At 31.4% G+C, this 24,326-nt stretch overlaps 2 protein-coding genes across 2 annotated transcripts in view; both read right to left on the reverse strand.

The window, feature by feature from the left end:
* LOC113376377 (paired mesoderm homeobox protein 2B-like) overlaps positions 1 to 8,122 on the reverse strand; it is a 12,163-nt gene extending 4,041 nt beyond the window's left edge. Inside the window, exons 1-2 of the mRNA XM_026616284.1 lie at positions 7,804 to 8,122; positions 634 to 833 (exon numbers count right to left, since the gene is read on the reverse strand). Of these exons, the coding sequence (XP_026472069.1) occupies positions 634 to 833; positions 7,804 to 8,122 (519 nt within the window). The remainder of the gene's footprint in view (positions 1 to 633; positions 834 to 7,803) is intronic.
* LOC113376378 (rapamycin-insensitive companion of mTOR-like) overlaps positions 719 to 24,326 on the reverse strand; it is a 39,063-nt gene continuing 15,455 nt past the window's right edge. The window contains exon 16 of the mRNA XM_026616285.1: positions 719 to 833. The gene's annotated coding sequence lies outside the window, so the exon portion shown is untranslated. The remainder of the gene's footprint in view (positions 834 to 24,326) is intronic.

The following is a 24,326-nucleotide window of genomic DNA, read 5'->3' on the forward strand; positions in this document are numbered from 1 at the left end:
AAAAAAAAAAAAAAAACATATGAGGAGTCGAAACATTTCTGTCGCTGCAATTCAGAGTGCGCCGTGCGGTCTTCTGTCCGGATTTCTCGAGCGACTTCGAATTTTCCGGTACTAGGCGCACTCCGCTAAAACCGTGAGTGCGCTCACTCGGAATCTGGTTGCTCGTGCAACCCTCTATCGCGTCTTATATTTAATTCAACGTCACGTGGGTGCCGCCATTTTTATTGTTCGCGCCGCGGAGGAAGGCAGTGGCGAGGGAAATGTGCAGGACGCAGGTGTGGCTCCAAAGCCGCCCTCGAAGGCGGAGGGTGAATATCAGCCATTACCGATCGACAGCAGAAAAAGAACTCGCCGGAAGTTGTTTAACAGCAAACGGACGCAAACTCCATTAACTATAGTAAACGACACGTGATCATAATACAATAAACACCTCGGACAGAAATCTCGGCGGCTATTACCACTGCTTAGTATAGAGAAATGCGGTGTCAACAAGATAATAAATTAATTTAAAAAACAATTTTTCTTGGCGGATCGAATGATACTCAGAAATAAAAAAGCATATACAATTTCTAAGTGAACCACTCAGCGCTTTCAAATGATGACAAATATAATAGAGTCTTACAATTGACTTACCTGTACTCTCGCTTCAGTCAAGTCTATTTTCATGGCTATCTCTTCTCTCGTGTAAATGTCCGGATAATGCGTTTCTTGAAATGCTCGTTCTAATTCCTTGAGCTGGGCCGATGTAAACGTAGTCCGAATGCGTCTCTGTTTTCGCTTTTCCGTCAGTGCTCCACCGTCGTGCCCAGGATACACTTTGTATGGAAGACCACCTGAAAAAACAAAATGATGGAATATAGAATAACAATATAAATGATATATCTATAATATTTTATGTATATATATATATATATATATTATATATATATATATATATTATATATATATATATATATATGTACATACATATATACACATATATTCAAAAAACAATCCATACATCTCAAAAAATTCTAAAATATCAAAAACATTTCCTTGGCACCAAAATACATTTCGTATCATTTTATGATACATTTTGTATCATTTCGACACCTTGTTCACAGTAGTAATAATAAATACAATTATTTAGTTTAGTTCACTCGATTCAATTTTACGTTAAAAAAAGTTACACATACAAACATATATAGGGGAGACTGGGTACGATTGTGCCAGAGTACGATAGTGGCAGCCATTATATTAGCTAAATATACTGATTTTGAGATAGGGTCCAAAGGCAAAAAAATAAAGTATGTTTATTCGAACAAGTTTCCATTATTGCATTGAGTCAGCGCCCTACATTAAGCAGACCGCGTAAGATAAATTATTTTAATTTACAAATAATTAAATAGAAAGTACATATGACAAAAATTTTGATTGTTATTAATTGTTTTATGAAAAAAGAAACATTCCATATCACCTAGAATATAATAAATAAAAAATATTTTTATAAAATCATTTTTTGAGGAAAAAAGACTTTTAGGTCTAAAAACTTTAAGTTCCTAGTCTTCTATAACTCTGTACATAAATGTAGTTTTAACTTAAATGTCCTAATTATTTATAGTCTAGATTTGCAATTCTGCAATAGTGTAGAGTATTTAAGTGTTAATAACTTGTTTTGTTCGTTAGTTTTTTTTTAATTGGTGTTACTACCCGAATCAACACAACTTATTAAAATATATATCTACATGAAATTTACATGAGAGACAATAATTATATTCTGACATATTACACAAATTTAGATAATGTAATAATGAAGAAAAAAGTAATTGCACTGACGTCAAAAATATAAAATTATTATTACTTAATAGTAGTCATTCTAACTGATCGTATTGTATTATAATAAATCTTTTTTTCGGAATCTTGTCTACCAACTTAATCCATAATATCTAGATACAAAATATGTGTATCATACTTGAACGTTTATCACAGTCCCATTTACTGCACAATTGAATAAGACATTATGCAAATGCCGACGACGCCGCATATGCCATCGCCTCATCTATTTTCATAGAAATAATATTCCGATAATACGCGTTCAAGACATCCCATAATCTTAAAGCGTAACTGTCTGTTTTGACGGCGATAATAACACAGTTTCATGTTGATTCCGCATACGGTATGGAAATAATATGATAATTGGATTCATGACATCGTAATAAAGATAAAGATAAAGATAAAGCGACGACCGTTACACTTGGCCGATTCTCATTTTTGTGCGTCGTCGCTGTACATCTTCTCGCGCATCTCACGAGATCTCAGCCGAAGGAAAGAGAGAATTGTCGTGGAGCGTAGAACATACACAGTACGACGCCTATCGATCCGACCGGCGTCCACCCTCAAAAAAGAGCCAGAGGAACGACGACGGTGGAGCATCCCTGTCGTCCCACCCACTCACTTCAAGATCCTACTACACGGCCCCCCGACTACCCGATGGTGACAAGATAATATCAAGAACAAGACGTCGCGTCTAGATGATCATTTATCTAGGTTATCAGTTTTAAAATTTCACACGTACGTTCTTAGTAGCTTAATACGAACATCGTCACTTCGCCCGTGGACAATAACATACATTCTGCTTCATTGCCGTATGGGAATTAAGTTGAACGTCGTATTAAGCATATGACAGAGGAAAAACGTGTTTATGTACTTTGAGAAATATCAGATATAGTAGTAAATTGTTTACTATAACTTTCAGAACCATAGATTGAGTCAGTACTTTTAATTTCTAAAATTGAGACATTTTCAGAAGATTGGACATTTTAAATAATATTTGGAATTAGTCTTTGCATCTCTATCAAAACAAATCTTAATATTTCATTAAATACAGATTTAGAGTATATTTATCAAGAAATTACATTAATAGCAATTAGATTAAATATATTAATGTTTTCATATTTTGAAGATTATATACAAATTTAGGGTAGGGCGGGGTACAAAGATCCAATTTTACTGTCAGTAATTATACCAAATCAAATGAACTACATCACAACAAATACACGTAACAAACAAACAACTATAGAAATATATTCAGTTAAATTCCCAATTAATTCCTAATAATGTTTTTTGGATATTTCCTAAAAATTTGTTACCTGTCACTTTTTACCCAATAGGCTAGATAAAATGGGACAGCCAGGGGGCAAAAAGCTCAAATCCAAAAAATTATTATAAAAGGATTGAAATGAGCTAAATTATTCAACCAATGCGATATAAATATTTCATGAGCACGTTTCATAAAGATTACACCGTATATAACCTTGATCTGGTATTTCGTGAGAAATATTTATCAACAGAGTTGGAATAATTATTAATTTAATTTATCTCTCGCAAAATAGCTTTTTTAGCTTAATATACTTCATTATTTTCTATTTTCTTACTGTTTTTATCTTTGCCAGTGTGAAGGTTTAGGTGTTTCTTTTTCACCTCACCCACATGTAAGCTTTTATAGAGGTTATATGAAAAAAATGTTAAATCTAAGTTAAAAATAACAATACATTTTACAAAAAAAATTAAATAACGTATACTTCAAAATTATATTCAAATATTTAATACACCAACAATAAGTTAAAGAGCTCAAAACCAAAAAACCTATTAAGAGAAAAGAATTTTAGTTTTGAATATCGATACATAGTCGTTTATGGTTAAAATATTTTATACTCTACTTATATTTGAGATAATGGTGATGGATTTTTCTACCCGGAGACCTTTAAGCCCCGGTCTACCCCATATATGTATATGTATAGGTATTTATATTATTTTAAGTTCACTACATATATTTTAAAATTACTACCTTTTATTTTAAAATTACGAGATATTTAAGTATTTGATGAGCTAAAAACAAGAAACATTTATTTCAATTACTTAAGATAAACAAAAAATAATACTAAAACGGATTCAACATACTCATGAAGATATTGTATTTAAACAAAAAAAAATATCTTCGAAATAAATATCTCAAAATGTTTGCTTGTTTTTTTCGAATTAAAAATCTACTAACTCTCCTAGCACAAAAAATGGTGAAAAAAAACTTACAAATTGAACTTACAAACGTTATCAATATAATTTGTCGTGCAGTTTTAGATGACTAAGTAAAACGATATTTTATGATTTCATTTCTAATTACACTGCGGTATAAAGAAATCATATTTCTGATTATCAATAAAATTTGTCGTGCATCTTTCGATGAATGAGTGAAACTGAAACTGTATTTTACTATTTCATATAAATTTCACGGCGGTTTGATGAAATCATAGATCTATGATATGGCTGTTATCAAGTTTAATATTCACCTCATTTGATGATTTATGCAACAGGTTCAGTGCCGCAACTTAAACACCTACTAAACCTATTCAAACCGACACTATGGGTAATAATGCACGATTGTGCGATTTCAAAGGATCTGGCGGACGATGCGCAGAATGCTGCGATTAATTTAATCGTTCTAGAAATTGAAATAATCCATCCGAAATCATTGAAATTAGTTCAAATTATCTTTATGCTAACCATAAAGTTAAACTCTGTCTAACGATAAAACTATATATTCTAACTGAATTTAGTATAGATTTATCAAACACAACGGAAAGGAGTAATATAAAGTGGTAAGTGATTCCGTTAATTAGTTTCCCGTAGGATTAGTTATAATAATCGCAAAAAAAATCGAAAACAAAAATTTTTATATATCTTTACGTTTCAGAGGTTTCTGAACATTTTGGCATACCTTCAAAAAAATGGACAAGAATTTGGCGATTATTTCAATCGTTCTAGAAAGCGATTAACTTGAAATAATTAACCTTAAATTAAATTAAATTATAAATTAATTAATTAAGGAAATTGAAGACAAAAAAGACTGAAGAGTTATATAAAGATGGAGATATTTTAATTATAATAGATATTATATTAATGAAATGTATATATAGAATATGTATATATGAAAACTGTTTTCATAATCTCTCATACCGGGCACTTCTATCTGTCTGAGATATGAAAATAATGTATACATATAAATAAAAAAAACAATAATGATAGAAATTTATAAAAAAATTAATTTCATAAAATAAAATTCTGTCTGAGAATAAAACTAAATATTTCAATTTGAATTAGTACTTAATAAAAACAACTAATACGAATAATAAAAAGTGATTCTACAATTTTCACTATATATTTTCATAAAACGAATATTTCTAGAGGTCGCATAGCAATAATAAAAACGCAGCAATCAATTTAATCGTCATAAGCTGTTCCACATTTTTGATTATTTTGATGAAAATAATCATACGAAAAATATTTTTCAAAATTCATTCAGCTTTAGTAAAAATCTATTACTGTTATCTTCCATTTCTTCGAATATTTACAAGCGTAAGCTAACAACAAGTCATAAAAAAAATATTTAATAAAATTTCGTAATTTTGTTATTTTGTAAACAATTTGATTAGGTTGATTTTGTAATTTTGTAAAACATATGTTTAAGTTTTTCTGGATAGCTAACATTGTAAAGAAATGATCTTATTTATCTGAAAATTTTTATATATTTTTAGAATTATTTAGAATTCAGCGGCAATAAGAAACTGTGCTTTGAAATATTGTCTAACAATTAGTCATTTCAAACAAAGTACCATATAAGTATAACCAAAAACAATTCTTAAAAAATGCATTTAATTAAATTAATATCTTCTGAAGCGATACATTAAATAATAAGTCAAATAATAATCCTTAATATACAAAACGTTTCGATTTTATATTTTACGTCATCAACAAAGGATGTTTAGATAAGATTTATAAATGAAAAATGAAATAAATATTTTTTTAAAAAAACGAGGACTCTTAGTTCAGAAAAATTAAATCATAATACACACACATATATATAATATATATATATATATATATATAAATAATATAAATAGTTCAGTATATCGTATTAGCACCTATATTTTAAAATTCTTAAATATATCAAATTTTAAAATCGATTTAAAAAAGGTGTTAACTACATGACACAAGTATAATTAATTAATATTTTCTATTAAACAACTATTTTTAATTAATAAAAATGAAACTTGTTACTAATAATAATTTATTCAATATCGTCTATGTTTTCCAGACCGCTGTGAAAATATTCAACGAAAAAAAAAATAAATGCACTTTACATTGCATCCAAATGTCGCGAATTGAAATATTAAAAGCTCTCGACGTTTGACGTTTGTTATCTAGTTTCAACTTTTTTGTTGATATTATGTAATAGTGTTTTGGACACCGTTATATATATATATATATATATATATATATATATATATATATACATAAATATATACATATATATTCACTGAAAAAATATATAAAAACCCGCATATATGCACATGCATAAAGATATACACATAAACATATGTCAATAAGTAAAATTTTTAGATTATGTTGAATAAACAAACGTAAATTAGCAAAGTGTAAAAAATATTTAATTGAAAGTTTAACACAAAGAAAGCTCTAATTAGATATTAGTGCTTATTTATTATTGCTTATTTATCATATTAAATTATCAAGATTTTTTCCTGTAGTATTTGTAAAATTATGTTTCAAATATAAAATATTATTTTTTTAACTTATTGTTTTTGAAAATATGCATGAAAAAAGAATGTTTTAAAGTTAACTTTATTTAGAAATTTATGCAAAAATATGTGAAACATTTCCAAGGCATAGTTTTTCACAAATAAGTTATATTTGAGATAGAAAAGCTTTATTTTTTGAAATCAATGTTGTGAAAGTATGTATCTGTGTTATATATTATAAATAATTTTTCAAGAAGGAAAATAATAGGATGTCCAAAATTTCTATAGAAAAAATTTGAAACAACAAAATATGAAAAACGTAATCTATGAACAAAATCGTGTATATATGTGTATATATTTTCAACATAGTTATTGATCATTCTAATAAGCAAGTATGTTTTATAATTATTTTTGTCTAATCAGACAACTATAACAGTTCAATTCAATATAAATATAGTATTTTATATTAATGGGGTAAATATAGAGAAAAGAAGCCAAAACGCCGATCCCGAGTTAATATTTCTTATATGACTCCATATTTTCCTAGTCAATACAAACGCTTATTTTCCTTTCATAAATGTCATAGAAAGAACGCAATTCAATTGATATTAATGGTAATGTAATATCTTCTTGGTTATATGATGCGTGTGCCTACCATAAATGCGGATTATGATATATGTCGACAACCCACAAGAAGCTGAGACAAAAAGTCGGAAATATATATTTCAATAATATTTAATGTCTAGAAGAAAATAGTGTCTGAGATCTTTGATGATCCTTATATATATAATAATATATATAAGGATATAAATAAATAATAAATCGTGTGTGGATTCCAGTAAAATTATATAAAAAATTCAAATACATGTACAGTGATATACAAATTTCATTGTAAACAAAAACGAATGAAAGATAAAAATCACATATCACTTTTAACTCATATAAGTTGCCGTTAAATTTAAAAATATCTGGAATGTTCGAATTAAATTTTTTTGATTGAATATATTGGTCTAATGCCTTAGCTGCCTATTTTCGATACGAAGATACAATGTTCTAAACAATATAACCCAAAATAATGAAGACGAAGACAATGGTATGTGTACTCTTTTTATTAACACTTAAAATATTACATAAATGCGCAAAAATCAGACTGAACCATTATCAGTTATTTTCAGTCGTTAAACATTGCGCAAATAGACAGTGATTTAGTAAATTTTGAAAAAATCCTTACTTTGAAGTCCCATGGAAGCAGGGAACATAGCCGCCCGTACGTCCTGCGGATGCGGCCGCACGCTCATTGCGGAGCAGGGACCGGCGGAACTGACGCCGGTGTGATGTCCGGCCGTACCTGAACCATAGCCGACGCTCCTGGACGCCGCCATACTCGCGGTATATCGGTAAGCAGCCTGAGACATTTGACTGCACGACGATAGGTCTCCGTACGTGCACGGCATGCCTCCCAGGCTCGTCATATCTACCATACCTGGCGCGGGTCCTTGTAGGCATCCTGACGTGTCGAAGCCGGCCTGGTTCAGGTACGAGTAGTCCATGCTTTTCGGATACGAAGCTTTACTGTTTCAAGCGAAAATACACCACGTAAACTACGCATTTATCATTGTCAAATTCACTGCACTGTAATTTAAATTAAAAATTTTCACTGAAAATTTTCGTATCGGCACAAATTAAAGTCGTTTAAGAAATCATTAACGACCACGTAGGTACCAGTAGGTCTCATCCGGTAACACTATGACACTTGGCAAACCTTTGTTGGGTTACACTGACTGACCGTCACCATAAGCACGCCGATCGCTGCACGTTGCGCGCTGTCCGATGCGAATGGTTGCTTGAATCGGAATCAAATGATAAAATTAATTCAATAACGTATCCGCAACCTTAGTGAAGCAGCCCTTCCAAATTTAGTTCGGGGTTTGAGGTGTTCCGGCATCCCCCGTTTGGTCGTCGATGCGTAAGAGGGATGTAGCATCGAACGAAAGCGAGAGGCATGAAAAAAGCTCAAACAACCCTAGTGAATCGAGGCGGGGCTCGCTCGCGATGGTTGGCGAAGGGTGCTACCGACGCCAATGAACAGGCGATACGAGAGCTTTCCACTGTGCGCATTGGACGGGGAACTGTGACACAATTGCCGACACGCCTTAAATTCCCTTATTCCGGATTATTCCGGCAACCGGCGGTGGTCGTACTTCCGTTTACTTTCTGATTGTTTTCGTGGAGGGACACGGGTGACATATTCAGAAATGTTCGAGCAAAGAACACTGAAACGATTCAAGTCTTCTTTCACTTTTGTTTTGTTTGTTTTTCGTCTGTCTAACCGTATTCGTAAAGACAAAGATGTGTGCGTTCAGGCAAAGATGTGTGCGTGATACGATGGCTGAGTATGAGTATGAGCATATGTTTTGTTTGTGTTTTTATAGTAGTTTGATATAATTTTATTTTTGATTTTTTCTATTTAGTAAAAAAGCTAGAATATCTGTTGCTTTATATACGTGCCATTCACGCCCAGCAATTTATATTTCTATGATGCTATTGTATAACAAATTTCCATAAATTCATAATTATTAACATAATGTCTTTAATTATTATTTATCTATATTTTGATTCATTTGAGTAAATAATATATCAAGTCATATTTACGTTATTTTAATAAACAAGAAGTGATATTATGGAAATTAGTACCAAAATGCAGTTACTACTCATAGTTTCCCATTAAATAAGTTGATAACGGTCAATAGATGGGAAAACGGTCGTAAAAAGTGTTAGTCCCTTGCAATCTCTAAAATGTCGTATTCAACATTTCGCATTCTGACGCATTAAAGCGTTGTTCTCTGTGAGAGAATACGGTTGCACTTGTTCACATAGTTCTCCGCGAGTCCCTCGGGATACGTGCGCGCGTATTGCCCTAACGAACCGAATGCATGTCATACACGAGAATGGGTAGCGGATTCCGACTACTTGACACGGAACCAACATATCCATACGCGAATTTAAACAATTACGCATCATGCTGTCCGAAAGCTCGCGCTATCCGAAGCTCACGCTTTCCTAATAACGCTAAATGCACCATAGGAAGTTATAGGGCAAAGTAATCACCCAAAACAGCAGTTTGCGTCTCTTTCAGAGTACATCTTGAATGAGACACGACTTGTGTATGGCATTGCACCTTCAATTCAATTGCTGGAAGTTACCGTTGAATAAAGAAATATGAGACATTAATTGAAACCCTATGAGCTAAAATGACAATGTTAGGAATAGGAATCTTTATGTATTTCTGATTGCTAAATAAAACGAGTTAAAAAAAAAAAAAAAAAAAATTAATTGAAACCCAAGGTCATATTTATTGTTTTAATTATGTTTTGACACAATCTTAAAACTTTTGAAACTTTAATATAATTAAGTCCCAGTTTAACCCGGATAGTCCCGGATTTCCACCTTGTGTCCCGGGTTATCCTAAAAAGAAAATTTGTCCCTGATTTAGATCTTATGTTCCGGCTTGCCATAGGTCAAAATACATTTTCGCAATTACTCGATAATAAATTTACATCTACCCATCAAATATCTGAAAATGATGTATACTTATATGAAGGTTTCATATGTAGGTATGCTTATATGAAACAATACGTTATGAATGACCGTCTGGCGCAAATGCTTATTTTTACTAACAATAACTTAAAAATGAAGAAAATTGAACAGAATTTTATACTAATGCGAAAAAATGTATAGTTAGAAAAATATAACATATTTGCCAATTGCATATTCGATAAAAATAGAAATGTAGGTTGCATAAAATTGGTTACCAATATTAGTTTGAATAATATCAGCAATTCATGGGAATAACAAAATCTTTCACTAGTTCGTATTTTTCTATTCGTTGTATGATGAGATTATCAGTTCAACAGGCCTTATATCATTTTTCAATTACCTACCCCTCGTTTGCGAAAGTAATTTCAATGACTGTAAAAGTGAGCGTAATACAAAAGTCTCATAACAATTATGATACGAATCTTCCTATCGATAGAGAGAGCGCTTGCGAAACTGTCGGGACTAAACAACCCTTTGATGTTGGAAAAAGGTATAATATAAATATAACTTATCTTGAATAGAAATATTTAAAACTATAATAATTTAATAAAAATAAAAGTACTTAAAAACTTAATTTTGTATACTTTTGATTGAATAAATAAACACCAATTGCTATCGACCTTATAGCAATAATCAATAATTGCATATATAATAATAATAAATGGTAGTTTGTCCGAAGGCAGGTCCATGGTGTGCCAGCGCCACAATATCAATAATTCATTTTTTCCTCCCTTGTTTATTATTGCTATTACATTCATTTAACGTTTTCCTTTCCAAACTTTTGCTTACGTGCTTTCTGGTTCTGTGTTTCGTCTTTTAGTTCCCTGTATTTTCTCTATTCGCGTAGGTCATCAATCATACGCATTCTTCTTCTTCCTGGTCCTTAAATCCTTCAATTTTACCTCTGACCAGATCATGTAGAGGACATTTTTTTTGCAGAATGGATACATTCCAGTTTCCTTTTCTATTCAAGATCATACTCAGTAAAGTTTTTTCTTCAACCATCTTCCTCAGTTCTTCTTCATTTGTTATTTTATCTGTTCACTTTATTTTCTCCATTCGTCTCCAGCACCACATTTCAAAACTATCCGAACAATGAGTTAGTTGCATTATGCTGATAATAATAAATATTACCTTTTATTAAAGATTCCATTATTTTCAGCTACACAGTTTGACATTGCTTCGCAGCAGCAAAGCGCGTTTGTGGGAAGGTTTGCCCCGCGCAAGTATCTTGTTTCCAACACACGATAAAATATCAATTGACCCGACGTTATCGCCCGATGCAATCTGATTGTGATTACTGTATTAAGATTACAAATATTTCACTATTACGATCATAGCGGATAATAAACGAGAGAATTTAGATGATGAGATGATAATTTCTGCATGAATTCGACTCGAAAAGGGAAAAAATCACACAAAAATTATGAGCTGTTTATGGTGTCAAAGCCTTAAAAAACGGCTGAGTAACAAATGGCTCGTTCTGATGATTTTTCACTCAAAGATAAAAACGCTCTGGTCGTCCAGTTGAAATTGGTTACAAAACAATTGTAGACTTTTAATCTTACTACCCAACCGAACGATCAATTCTGATGTATACCTTGATGAACTAAGAAAATTAAAAAACGCAATCAAAACAAAACAGTGAATTATTTTATTATAGGCATCACATATCTTTGGCTATTCGGCAAAAGTTATTGGAACTTGGGTAGACATTTTTACCATATACACCATACAGTTCTGACTTTGCACCTTCTGATTACTTTTTGTTTCGATGATAACAAAACTCCTTGATTGGCAAACAATTCAATGATTATGATGGTGTCAAATTGTACCTGATTCCGTTTTTGCGCTAATAAAAACCAGAAAATTTATAAAAGTGGGATGATGATGCTGCTTGAAAGATGACAAAAATCCATGATCAAAATGGACAACAGTGCAAAATGCCATGGCACCGAGCACTGGCCAAAAATAATTCACTAAATCGCGCATTTTGAACATTGAGAACGCATTCCCCATGATTTAATAACATTATAAGTGGCAATCGAAATTATTGTAAAATTGAATAAATCTTTGGTGTCTATTAAAAACAAATACAATCTCAATTCCTTGAGATTTCTAAAGTTTCCACAGTGCATTGGTACCAAACAGCAATAAATTCATCTCGAGTTTCTCAAATAGCCGCATCACTTCTAATAGACAGCACAATATATAAAATGGTTTCTATGGGATGGCCTGCGTACATTAATATGTGAAAACAATCTAAGTGTTTTTAGATTAACTCTGAATTATTTATAGCTTCGAGTTTTTGGGGGTCGTGTCAGCGCGAAAATATGAAGTTTTCTGTTTACTTCACGACGCTCATCAATCAAAAACACTCAGGCGCGTCGGCGTTCTGGAATCTAAGAGCTGAGCCCAGAGAGGGCAAGTTGCCGATTCCCTTATCGTAAGACATCGAGCATTTACTGGTACTGGGTAATAAAACATATGGGGAATTGCGATTAAAAACCCAAAACATGTTGTTGACATTTTTTTACCTTTAACTCAATTGCCTCTTTTAAAAGAATGTGGATTGAATAATGAAATTACCAGAAAAAAATCCACATCCCAACCGAATTCGCTCCTACTTTACTGATAACATTTAAAAAATTACATGATTATCTACAATATGATCTGAAACATATGAGAAACCATAATTCAAAACCGGGGGTATGCTACTACCATTATTTTATACATTTGTCTGTCCAGCTTTAACAGACTTTTCATTTCTAAAAGATTATTAATTAAATTCTACAATAATATCTTTTTGTAATGTCGAAGGTTCTACCATACTACTTGCGATTTAACAATACCACAACCCATCGAAATTCAGTCATAAGTATAGTTTACTGATTTTATTTAATATTACCATTAATCTTTTCGCTACGAATGTTGTCTATGAATGACATCCACTCGACTATCTGTGTATATCCGCATGAGGTGCTATGTGTGCGGGTGTCGTCCATGAACGACATGTAGTGTCGGACTTTGCTTTAAGATTCATCACTATGTTAAACTATTGATAATATCATATTTATTGTAAGTTTTAGCTTATTAGAAGCGAAAATTTTAATTTTTCAACACATTTTTATTGATAATGATAAAAAAATCTTAAAATATTATTTTGTGCCTATCCGTTCAGTAGTGCTACTGAGTGGCACGCTGTTCCCGTATAGCAGCGACACTCCTGTGGAAAACACTCTCGTTACAAAAGAGTTATAATCAAATAAAATCATGATATTTGGTTCGGATTACATGAATATCCGATAAAGATTTTCATAGGTTATTTGAATCATCGAAACTTTAGCTAATATCCCAACAAGTTATTGAAGGAATCAAGTATCAGAAATAGCGCCACAAAGAGCAACAGTATAATCCAAGAAATATAAAAAATGTCAAAGACATTTTCATAATATTTTTCATTCAAATTGTTTTCTAAATATGATAATAAAACTAATAATAATAAATATTAGATTGATTCACCCATTGTATTATCTTTTAGAAATTACAAGTCTGTTAAAGGTGGACAGACAAATGTATATAATAATAGTAGTAGCATACCTCCGGTCTTGAATTATGATTTCTCATATGTTTGAGATCATATTGCAGATAATCATGTAATTTTTACCCATTGTCAAAATCTTAAGATCGAAAAGAAAAAGGGTCGTCCAACAGGATCGAATTTTTAAAGGATTATTGGACTTATTTTTCAAAAAAAAATAAATACATGTAATATCTTACTATACCTCTCCCTCCGCCACGTGATATTTCGTAATTTTTTTGTCAAACCTCACGTAATTATTGGACGCCCCCAAAGTTGTATGACCTATATTTTATACTAAAAAAAAGTATTATTTTCGACATCAATATACATCATCGAAAACATATTTGATATTTTTTTTAATTGATTCCTAGAAACATGAATATAGAATAAATTAATATTGGATTCTTTCGCCCATTGTTGATAATACAAAAATCTTAAATAAGTTCTATACGGAATGTGACATGACCTATATTTCAATGATTTTCATTAAATTCGCGCATGGATAGAATTCAACCTAGTCGATTACTCTCTTAATTACAATTGCCTCTTGACAAATTCAGACAAATCTTTGTCAGCATCATCAGCAAGAAGGCAAAACAAACAAACAAAGGCGCGTACGACATACGACAAACGACACGCAACAAGCAAAACAGAAAAGGCAAAACGCCCGAGTAGAAGCCTGATGAATTAATAAATGAATAAATAATGCCAGTCGCAGTTATAAGCGAAAATAATATAAGTCGAAGCGTATCCTCGCTCTCTTGCGGATAAGCGCGTGTAATCGGGCCTATTTGTATTTTTCAATATGAGGTTCACACCAACCCCGAGGGACGTAGATCACGTGGCTCACACAGTTAATCATCCATACTGTCATGCATCCAAAACACCCCGCACGAGGGATGGATATAGGTCCGAGAACAAGTGAATCCCACTTCTACCCTTCCACTTAAATAATTTCAATCATTTTTCGTACTGCCAAGAGAAATGTATTTAAGAGAAAGTTTTAATACGGGAAAGATTTTTTGAGCACGAGCCAAAGAAAAAATGAAAAAATCTGTCAGCTTAGATTTTCTATTTATGAAAATATTTGTGAAATTGTACATATTTAGACATACGAGGTGTGTTCAAAAAGTGCCCGGAATTACTAATAATTAAATTTCGCGGGTCTGGAGTGTCTGATTGTCAAAATTTTTTTTTTATTGTGTTGGTATACATGCCCCTAAAGTATGATGAAATTTTTCAGCTATATTCACTGTTTACTTTGTCTGTGGTAGTCGCTAAGGTTCGACGTGTTTTTCTGAGCTCGGCGATTTTTACAATGGAAGAATTGAAAAGTCAAAGAATTTGTATTAAATTTTGCGTAAAAAATGAAATAAAGTGTTGCAAAGTGCAAAAATTCACCAGATATGGCTCCGTGTGACTTTTTCCTATTCCCAAAGTTGAAGAGACCCATGAAAGGACGGCGGTTTTCCTCGATTGAAGAAAATCGCTGAGAGTGCTCAAGGACATATCAAAAAGTGAATATCAAGGGTGCTTCGAAAATTGGAAAAAACGCTGGCATAAGTGTATTATATCTGGGGGGGACTACTTTGAAGGGGACCACATTAATGTAGACGAATAAATAAATATTTTTTTGAAAAAACGAAAATTCCGGGTACTTTTTGAACAGACCTCGTATGTACGTGTATAAAATATGCATAAACGCATAAACAAATAAATAAATTCTGACATTCACAAAACATTTTAATACCTTACATATACAAAGTATTCCAGAACTCAACGTCAAGCCAAAATGGGGTCATAGTATTGATTAAAACTATAATGAAAAAAAATATATAAAAAACTCACGTAGTTTGAAAATTATAAGCTTTTGGGTGCAACAGAGCTTTGGTTAAACATGACATTTTGTCTTCATTGTGGTTATTTTTTAATAATTTTGTTCATTTAAGCTCTGGATTCGTAATCGTGAATAACAGTTATAAGTCACAGTCGAAAATAAAGACACAATTTTAATTCTTGAAAACTTTAGGCAATCGGGTCATTATTTTAGACTGTGGTCTCAAAAATGTTACTTACAATTACGAACCCAAAGCTTAAATAAACGAAGTTAATAAACTTAATCACAATGACCAAAAAATTATCACATTTTTACCAAAGCACTTGAAAGTTCATAATTTTTAAACAACTTGAAATATTTTTTTTTCTAAATTATTCCAGAACAGGTCAATAATATAACCCTGTTTTGGCTTGACGTTAAGTTCTGGGACACCTTATACATACATATATGCACCTGTTACATACATATATACACAAGTCTGTTTTTACACGGTCTTTTTGTACACGGTTTTGATATAACACGGTTTGAAAATTGAATATTTTAATTTTTTTTACACGATTTTATTCCATTTAGCACGATTTGAAATTTTATGTACTTAAATTTTTTTTGTCAAATTTAATTTTTGCAAAGTATGTTCATATCACAAAAAAGTATTAATGAAAGAAAAAAGTCTGAAACCATCGATAGTATCAGAATTATATATTTGATTTAATAAAATAAACATGAATTCTTGTTCTTAAAAATTCTTGTTTTTCACTAATTTTAATAGGGTTTAGAGATTAGGAATAAATCACCCATTTTTGTATAAGATCAATGTCTTTTTTTACACGCTTTTTTTACACGGCTTCTTCTGGAACCAATCTACCGTGTAAAAACAGACTTAGGTGTATATATATATATATATATATATATATATATATATATGTGTGTGTGTGTGTGTGTGTGCATTGAGTGTTGATATAATATAAATAAGTTAAATAAAAAAAAAAACAAAATAAAATTTATTTTGTAACGGATTTATTTTTTTCTTTTAGCACTAAAGCTTTTTTTATAAATTACATTTGAACTGTCATCTGCTAGAAATGTCAATTCATTAGAAATTTGAATTTAGCTAAAATTATGAGCCTTATGAGAATAAAATATACAGGAAAAATGTAACGTCTACACTATTATTGCCGAAAAGCAGCGGAGATGTGCCAGAAATTAAAATTATATGAGATACAGTCAACAATATATGTTTGGCAGATGAAATTATTTAATTCAGTTTAATAAATAACGCAATAAAACCAAAATTGCAAATACATTAGTTTTTAAACTTATGCACGTCGCATTTTAGTTTACTTTACTAAATTATTTAACAATTCAAAGAAAAAATTTCTACATATTAAAAAAATGATTCAGAATTTTGTTTTATATGGCAAAAATTCATTTGTCTGGCATTGGATATGGACTATTTAGCAAGTTGATCTTATTATTAGATAAAAGAGTGCTCATATGAACTAGATTTAACAAATTAATTCATCTAAGATTTGAGCATAAACAATAATGTTTATTAAATTATTAGTAAGAAAAATGTACTTTAGAAATTATAATTGCCAAAAAGCAACTAATATATCGTACTAGATTATGAAAATTATAGACTAAAATATTGAAGCAATTATGTTGTGTGGTAAAATCAAGTGTGATATTGTTTTTTCACCGAAGATACTAAATTAATTTTTTCTGAATTCCTTATACTGCTTATGCTAAAACCATAAATGAATCACAAAAGCAGGACATCAAATAGGATATTAAAAAGTATAGGATAGGATATTACAAAATTTAGAACTTTTGAATTGTAGACGTCGGTACATGACAACTTCTGTCGGATCATCTAGTATATATAAATTAAAATGGTGATTTCGCACAATACCAAATCAGATTTTAATCACATAAGTGCATCAGCTCGTACCTCGTAGTTGAATCGTCTCTTGACTTGTATTGCTCATACGACAAGAACTTCATAAAGTTTATGTGATCAGTCACGTGCTCGAGTGCGTGGTGCGTGTGCCTCGTGCCGCACATGTGCGCAACGACAACCCAAATCCACCACAAAATACAAGTGCACCGAAATATGTATATGGAGGCGCAAATTTGCAGAAGTAAAATAAATGATAAAATGATTTATTTTTATCGAATATGAAACAGATATTTGAGAGAGCGTGAAAAGAATCTAGATTAAAAGTTTATATTTTGATTTAGTTTGAAAAATTTTCAAGTTAAAAGAATTTAGTATTTAAAATAATGTCAAATCAACCCTTCATTATCTTACATAGTCTTTAAAGACAGTTTTTTATCAAAACAACTATTTGTCCATAAACTTCAAATTAAAAGATTTTATTGTTAAAAAAATGCATCGTCTCCTCATTATTAATTTCCCAAAGAATAACCGACAAATCAGGTTTAAATTTACCCTGTTTAAATTTTTGCATCTTTACGTTTCAAAGGTTTCCGAACATTTTGTTATACCTTATTGTTAGAATAAATGAATGTAGGGGGAAGTCCAGTAACGCCAGACGGCACCAAGGACCGGACACTCTATTTAACACGTATTATTTAAGAAAAATACAAGTGAAAGGGGCGCGGGGGACTCACAGGTGCAAGATCACGCGCCAAGACTCAACTGTGACGCACACGGCCATGGCGGTAGCAACCCTTTGCTGTTTAAGTCGCAAAATCACGGCATCACCTTAATATCATCACTCAATTAAGTAATTCTAGTATAATTATGCATTTACATTTGAGTGGTATGCAAAGATAAAAGTTATACTTGATTGTTATCCGTAAAATGGTAGAATATCATTAAATCTTTTAACCAATTTTAGTAGGTGAAGGTTTTAAGAAAAGCTTATTGTGAATGCACCAGCTGAGAGCATCAGTAAGGCCCAGCCAAAAGGGTGGATGAATAGTGACTTTTGTTTGCTGTATCTAAGAATGTTCGTCAAAGACACACATGTCTACATTCCAGAGTGTGGAGATGGCTACATATGTGATCAATGCAGGTTATTTTGAAATGTCCGGTACTAGGTGCCACTGTTTAAAATCATATTTTTTGATAGCAAAGTTTGATTGATAGTATTAATTATTTTTAGCTAAGATTGCGGTTTTGTTAATTTAGTTTGATTTCTAACTTTATTATCTAACGTAAGTCATAATTTAATAAACATTTCGTAAATTATTATTTGATTTATTTATAAATAATTTTAGGTATCCGCCACTTGGGGACTTCCCCCTATGTATGTAAGGGTGTGTATGTGTGTGTGTAGTATATATGTATGTATGTATGTGTGAATGATTTTCGTGGACGATTTCAAATGCACAAAATTTTTGAGAAAACGGAGCGTCTGATTTGAATGATTCAAATTGGAGTGGTCGATTTTCAAAAATTTATAAAAAAAATTCAAAATTAATAAAAATGTTAGAAAAATTCGAAATTTTCAAAAAAAATGTATTAAAATTACAATACGGCAAGTTCCAGCAAATTTGCCTTAAGGCAAGATGTCGTTATACTAGTTATAGTACTTTTCAGTCTACGAAAAATTACAACTTGGACTTTTTCTGTGAAACGATCATTATGATTATTAATTTCTAGAATATATAAATTCTGAAAACAATGTTGTTGTTTTCCCATGTACAGCAAGGACTCCCTTAATATTGGAGTACGACTTGGAGAGTACGAGTACGTCAACTTGTTCAAATAACGAAAAGACAAACGGCGGATCATTCGGGGTGACAGATGGAATTATGAGCCGAGACAACACGTGTTTATCTACGCACGATTCGCGTGACCTACACCAGTCAGAGCACTTTGTGTTTGAAACCAACGCATAAATGAAATAGGGATATCGCCCTTTAGATGGATACACACACTCTAAATTTAATGAAAGTGGTTTCTTGTATTCTTACTAACTGCTTATTTGCTTCTTAATAACGAAAAAATATTCGACAATTGTTCTGCATTTAACGTAAGGGAAACGAGTGGAGAACAAAAAGTAAACTAGTAGTACATGGCATCGTGTCTTAAGTCAAATTGTTGGAACTTTCAGTACCAGTAATTTACATTTTTGTCTAAAACATTTCTTTACTTGATAATCCATCAAAACTGTTTCCAAACATACTATACAAATACATATTTTTTAAAACATGAGGGGTTTTAAACGGGACGACTATGTGCAAGTGGAATTCTCCCTGGACAAGTTGCATAAACTTCCTGATATGTGTAAATAATCGATTTAATCAACAAATATTCAATTGTACATTATCTACATATGTAACATTCTAGTTCAAGCGTCTACCTGTCAAAATTGTCACATGTCTACTTTTGTATCTGTCCACTCGTTTACATCACATTTCTACCTGTCTACTTCTCTACCTATCTGTTTGTCTTCCTATTTGTCTACCTGTTTACCTGTTCACTTGTCTACATGTCCCACCAGTCTATCTGTCATCTGTGTATCAATTTTCTACGTGTATATGAATCAATAATCAATAATCAATAATCACCATCAGATCACCAAATGTCAATTTTTAACATTTTTCCTGAAACTCCGAAACCGCAGAACATGCTTTGCTCAAAATTGTAATCACTCACAAGTAAAATGTTTGAATCATTTGAATCGGATGCTCCTTTCTCAAAAAGAATGAATTTTCAGTGTTTGCACATTTTGCCCCGTATTTCCGAAAATTTTCACTCCACGACAATTTAATGAATGAAGGTATTTTTGTAATATAACCAAACGTATGTTTTCGTCTTACATGAGTAAGAACAAGAACTTGTTATTGTTTCGGTGAAATGGCATTAAAAAATATCCATGTCAATAAAATATGATTTTATTCTTACATTTCTAGATTTCTTACAATTGAATTTTTAGCAACATCGACTTCGGTTTGGTCCGTGTCTACATGATGCCCAACTTCGGCAATAAAATTTAGACTTTTCAAAATCAGTTAGGCTCCTTAAATTGTCACGCGTAATTAAGAGTAAAGATATTATATATATCCAACTAATAATAATAACAATCAAAGGGTGGTTAGTTGGATATCTCTTTAAAAACCTACCAACATTGAGAAAGCATGGGAGTATAATATGCATTTCAATTTCTTACGAAGAAATGCTTGGTAAATCATCACATAATTCTATTGTTCATGAATAAGAACAATATTTTATTTATATATATACATTATTTTCATATCTCAGTCAGACAGAGGTGCCTGGTATGAGAGATTATGAAAAACAGTTTTTATATTTTATATATACATTTCATTTGACTATTTCATTAATAATATCTATTATAATTAAATATCTTTATATATAACTCTTACGTCTTTTTTGTCTTCAATTTCCTTGTAGTATTTCTTTATTTTTCTTTTATTTATCGTCATCATTGGTCATCTTAACACACTTTCGGCGGTACGGGTACTGGTACTCGATTTAGGATTGTCATTCAACTGCGGGTGCGGGTATTTTCGGGTACTCGGTCGGACACGCTAGATGCGAAGAGCGAACGAAATTTCTTACTATGAGGGGTTGCAACGCTAGTTTTATATTATTATAAAACTATAATAAAATTATAATTTATTCTTTAAAATTATTTTTGATGTATATACGTATTCTCAACGTAAACATATAATTTTCAACGTAAACTCTAGATGTATATAGTATGATTATAAGTGATATACATAATTGAGAATGGAATTACTTTGTCTAATTACCTGGTAAGCAACAGTAACGTACCTGGTAAGCACAGGTAATTTTATCAAATACAGTATCCGACGAGTAATAAAACTAATTCATTAATTTACTGTTGAATGACGAATTTTTTGCAATGTTTTCCATTGTGCTTGGATTACAGGTAATGAAAATGTACGAATGAATTTCTCGTATTTTATTATCCAATTTTCTTCTATTTTAAAGAATCAAGGAATTAAATGTATTAATAACCTGTTACTTCCTATTACCTAAATAAATCCTCAAATATATATTATATATATATTTAATATATTTAATATATATATATATATATATATATATATTATATTATTAAACATTTTATTTTGAAGTCTTTTGTCACCAAACGTTTCAACATTTTATTCTAAATTTTTGCATTTTTTGAATCAATTATTATTTATCATGGATTCTGATTGCGATAGTGAAGTATATGCTGACAATTTATCTGAAGTATCAAAATATTGGAAATCTTTATGACTTTGATAGTGATAGTGATAGTGACAATGATGACTTGTTTCGTACTAACCGGAATAGAGTTATGTCTATTTCATCAAGAATTAATTACATTTTTTAACTTAATTTGCAAATATTTTACCTTCAGTATTGATAGTTTTACCACATAAAAACTTAATATTATTATCTTATTTACTACTGCGTATGAGTTTAGGCAGTAAGTATTGCACGTAAAAGACTGTGCTTTCATGCCATGCTCGCGCATTCGCGCCGTTGTAAAAACCCCGCTACGGGTCCAAGTTAGCCCGAAATCCTATCCGCCGAAAGTGTGTTAATATCGTTTGGCAATTCGTTATGTATTTTGCTAGCACTCCATATGATATTTTCTCTCAAACTCTTCTTTCTATTGTGTTCAATGTGAAAATTGTTGTGTTGTCTAGTGTAGTGTTCATGTATATCTTGATTTATGTCTATTGTAGTACTTGTTTTATTTCGGTAAAATTTCATTTTGTGTATTAGTTTGCATTTCTCTATTTTAATTATGTTATTTAGTGAATGATTATTTGTTTCTCTCTGTAAGTATTTGGTGGGTGTCAAATGTGGAAAATTATATGCTATTTTTATGGCTTTATTCATTATTCTCTGTATGTCATTTAGGTTAGCTTTAGTTGTTTGGCTCCATGTTGTTATCTTCTATATATATAAAAATAAGTCGGGTTTTCCTTCCTGACGAAATAACTCCAGTACGCACGAACCGATTTCGACAATTTTGCATTCGTTGGAAAGGTATCGGGCTGCGCAAGGTTTATAGCTAAGAAAATTAGTTGTGCATGGCATCGTGCCTTAATGCAAATTGCTAGAACTACACGCACCGTAATTAAAAATTCGAGTAATAAAAATAATCAATAATTGTTTTGAATAATTTCAAATAGATTATATACATATATCTTTTATATATATGAAAATAAGTCGGGTTTTCCTTCATAACGATATAACTCCAGAACGCACAAACCGATATTGACAATTTTGCATTCGTTCGAAAGTACTCGGGCTCCGCAAGGGTTATATCTAAGAAAATTAGTGGTGCATGGCATCGTGCCTTAATGCAAATTGCTGAAACTTCACGCACCGTAATTAAAAATTCGAGTAATGACATTAGTGAGAACTATCAGAATTATGCTTGGTTAAGTCAACGAGCAATTCTTGCCGCAAAGAATAATGATGTGCACGCACTGAATTTCACCATTCAATCAAAAATTGCTGGCGATTTGGTGACATACCAATGATTCCGACTGGTCTTTCGTTTGACTTCGAACGATTGCAATCTCCAGTTCGCCTTGCGTTCGCAATAATAAGTCGCAAGGCCAATCGCTTAGTGTTTGCGGGATAAATTTCAAATATATTATTTAGAAAATCATTGTTTTTCACATGAGCAGTTATACGTTGCCTGTTCACGAGTTGGAAAACCATCCGCTTTGTTTGTGTTAACGTCAGACCAAAAACAAAAAATGTGGTTTAGCAAAGAGCACTTCAATGAAACGGATAATTAGCGGATTCACTTTCATTTACTTCGAGAAGTTCAACTAAAAAACACTTAATTTTTCTAATCGAAATACCATCTGGTGGCAAAACGGCGTTCGTCGGTTTTGCTAGTTCCATATAAAATTATAGGTATTATTTGCGTTTTAAGAATTTATTTTTTAATTGAATTGTATTTTATTTTTTTTGCCGAAAGAGTGGATTCTTTTCAATGCCCCTGTTAATGCTCCCATCTTTCTTTTTATTTTGTTTATATGTTCTGTCCATGTCAGTTTTTCATTTATTATCAGTCCTAAGTATTTTATACTTTCCACTTCTTCTATTTCTCTATTATTTACTTTAATATTTAGTTTAGTGTTCTGAGTATTTTATGTTTGAAATATATGTATTTTGTTTTATCGATGTTAATTATTAGTTTATTTTCAGTTAGCCACTCGATGTATATTTTCATGTCCGTATTTATAGTATCTTCGAGTATTTTTATATATAAAATATTTTTATATTAATATAAAAGTGAAAAATGTTATTCGAATGTGATTTCTTTCCCGACATTTCTTCCAATTTCCAGCTCCCTTACAATTAGATTTTTAGCAACATCGCTGACTTCGGCTTACGGACCTAACTGTTCCCCTCCTGCCGGAGCGGGATGATCAATCCGTGCGCGGTCGCACCGGCTTGTCGCTCGTTCTTGTGTACGAACTCTTCGATTTCATTCATAATTTGATTACGGCTACAGATAATTCCGACGGAAAATCCACGGTCGTCGTTATATAGACTATAGAGAAACACAGACTGGATAGAAAAAATTAAGGTTTACATTGGAAATCTATCATTTTTAGAAATATATAGAGACAAATGTCTTGAATCTTACAAGCCATTTGCTATATAGGTACTCTATAAATTTTGCTATAAACAATTTTTATTTATTGGAAAATAAAATTAATTTAATGTAGAATTGTATAGTAACCCAAGTGAAAC

Source organism: Ctenocephalides felis, unplaced genomic scaffold, assembly GCF_003426905.1.
Source record: "Ctenocephalides felis isolate EL2017-DRISC unplaced genomic scaffold, ASM342690v1 CF-g0.4_SCAFFOLD_01886, whole genome shotgun sequence".
NCBI classification, from domain to species: Eukaryota; Metazoa; Arthropoda; class Insecta; order Siphonaptera; family Pulicidae; genus Ctenocephalides; species Ctenocephalides felis.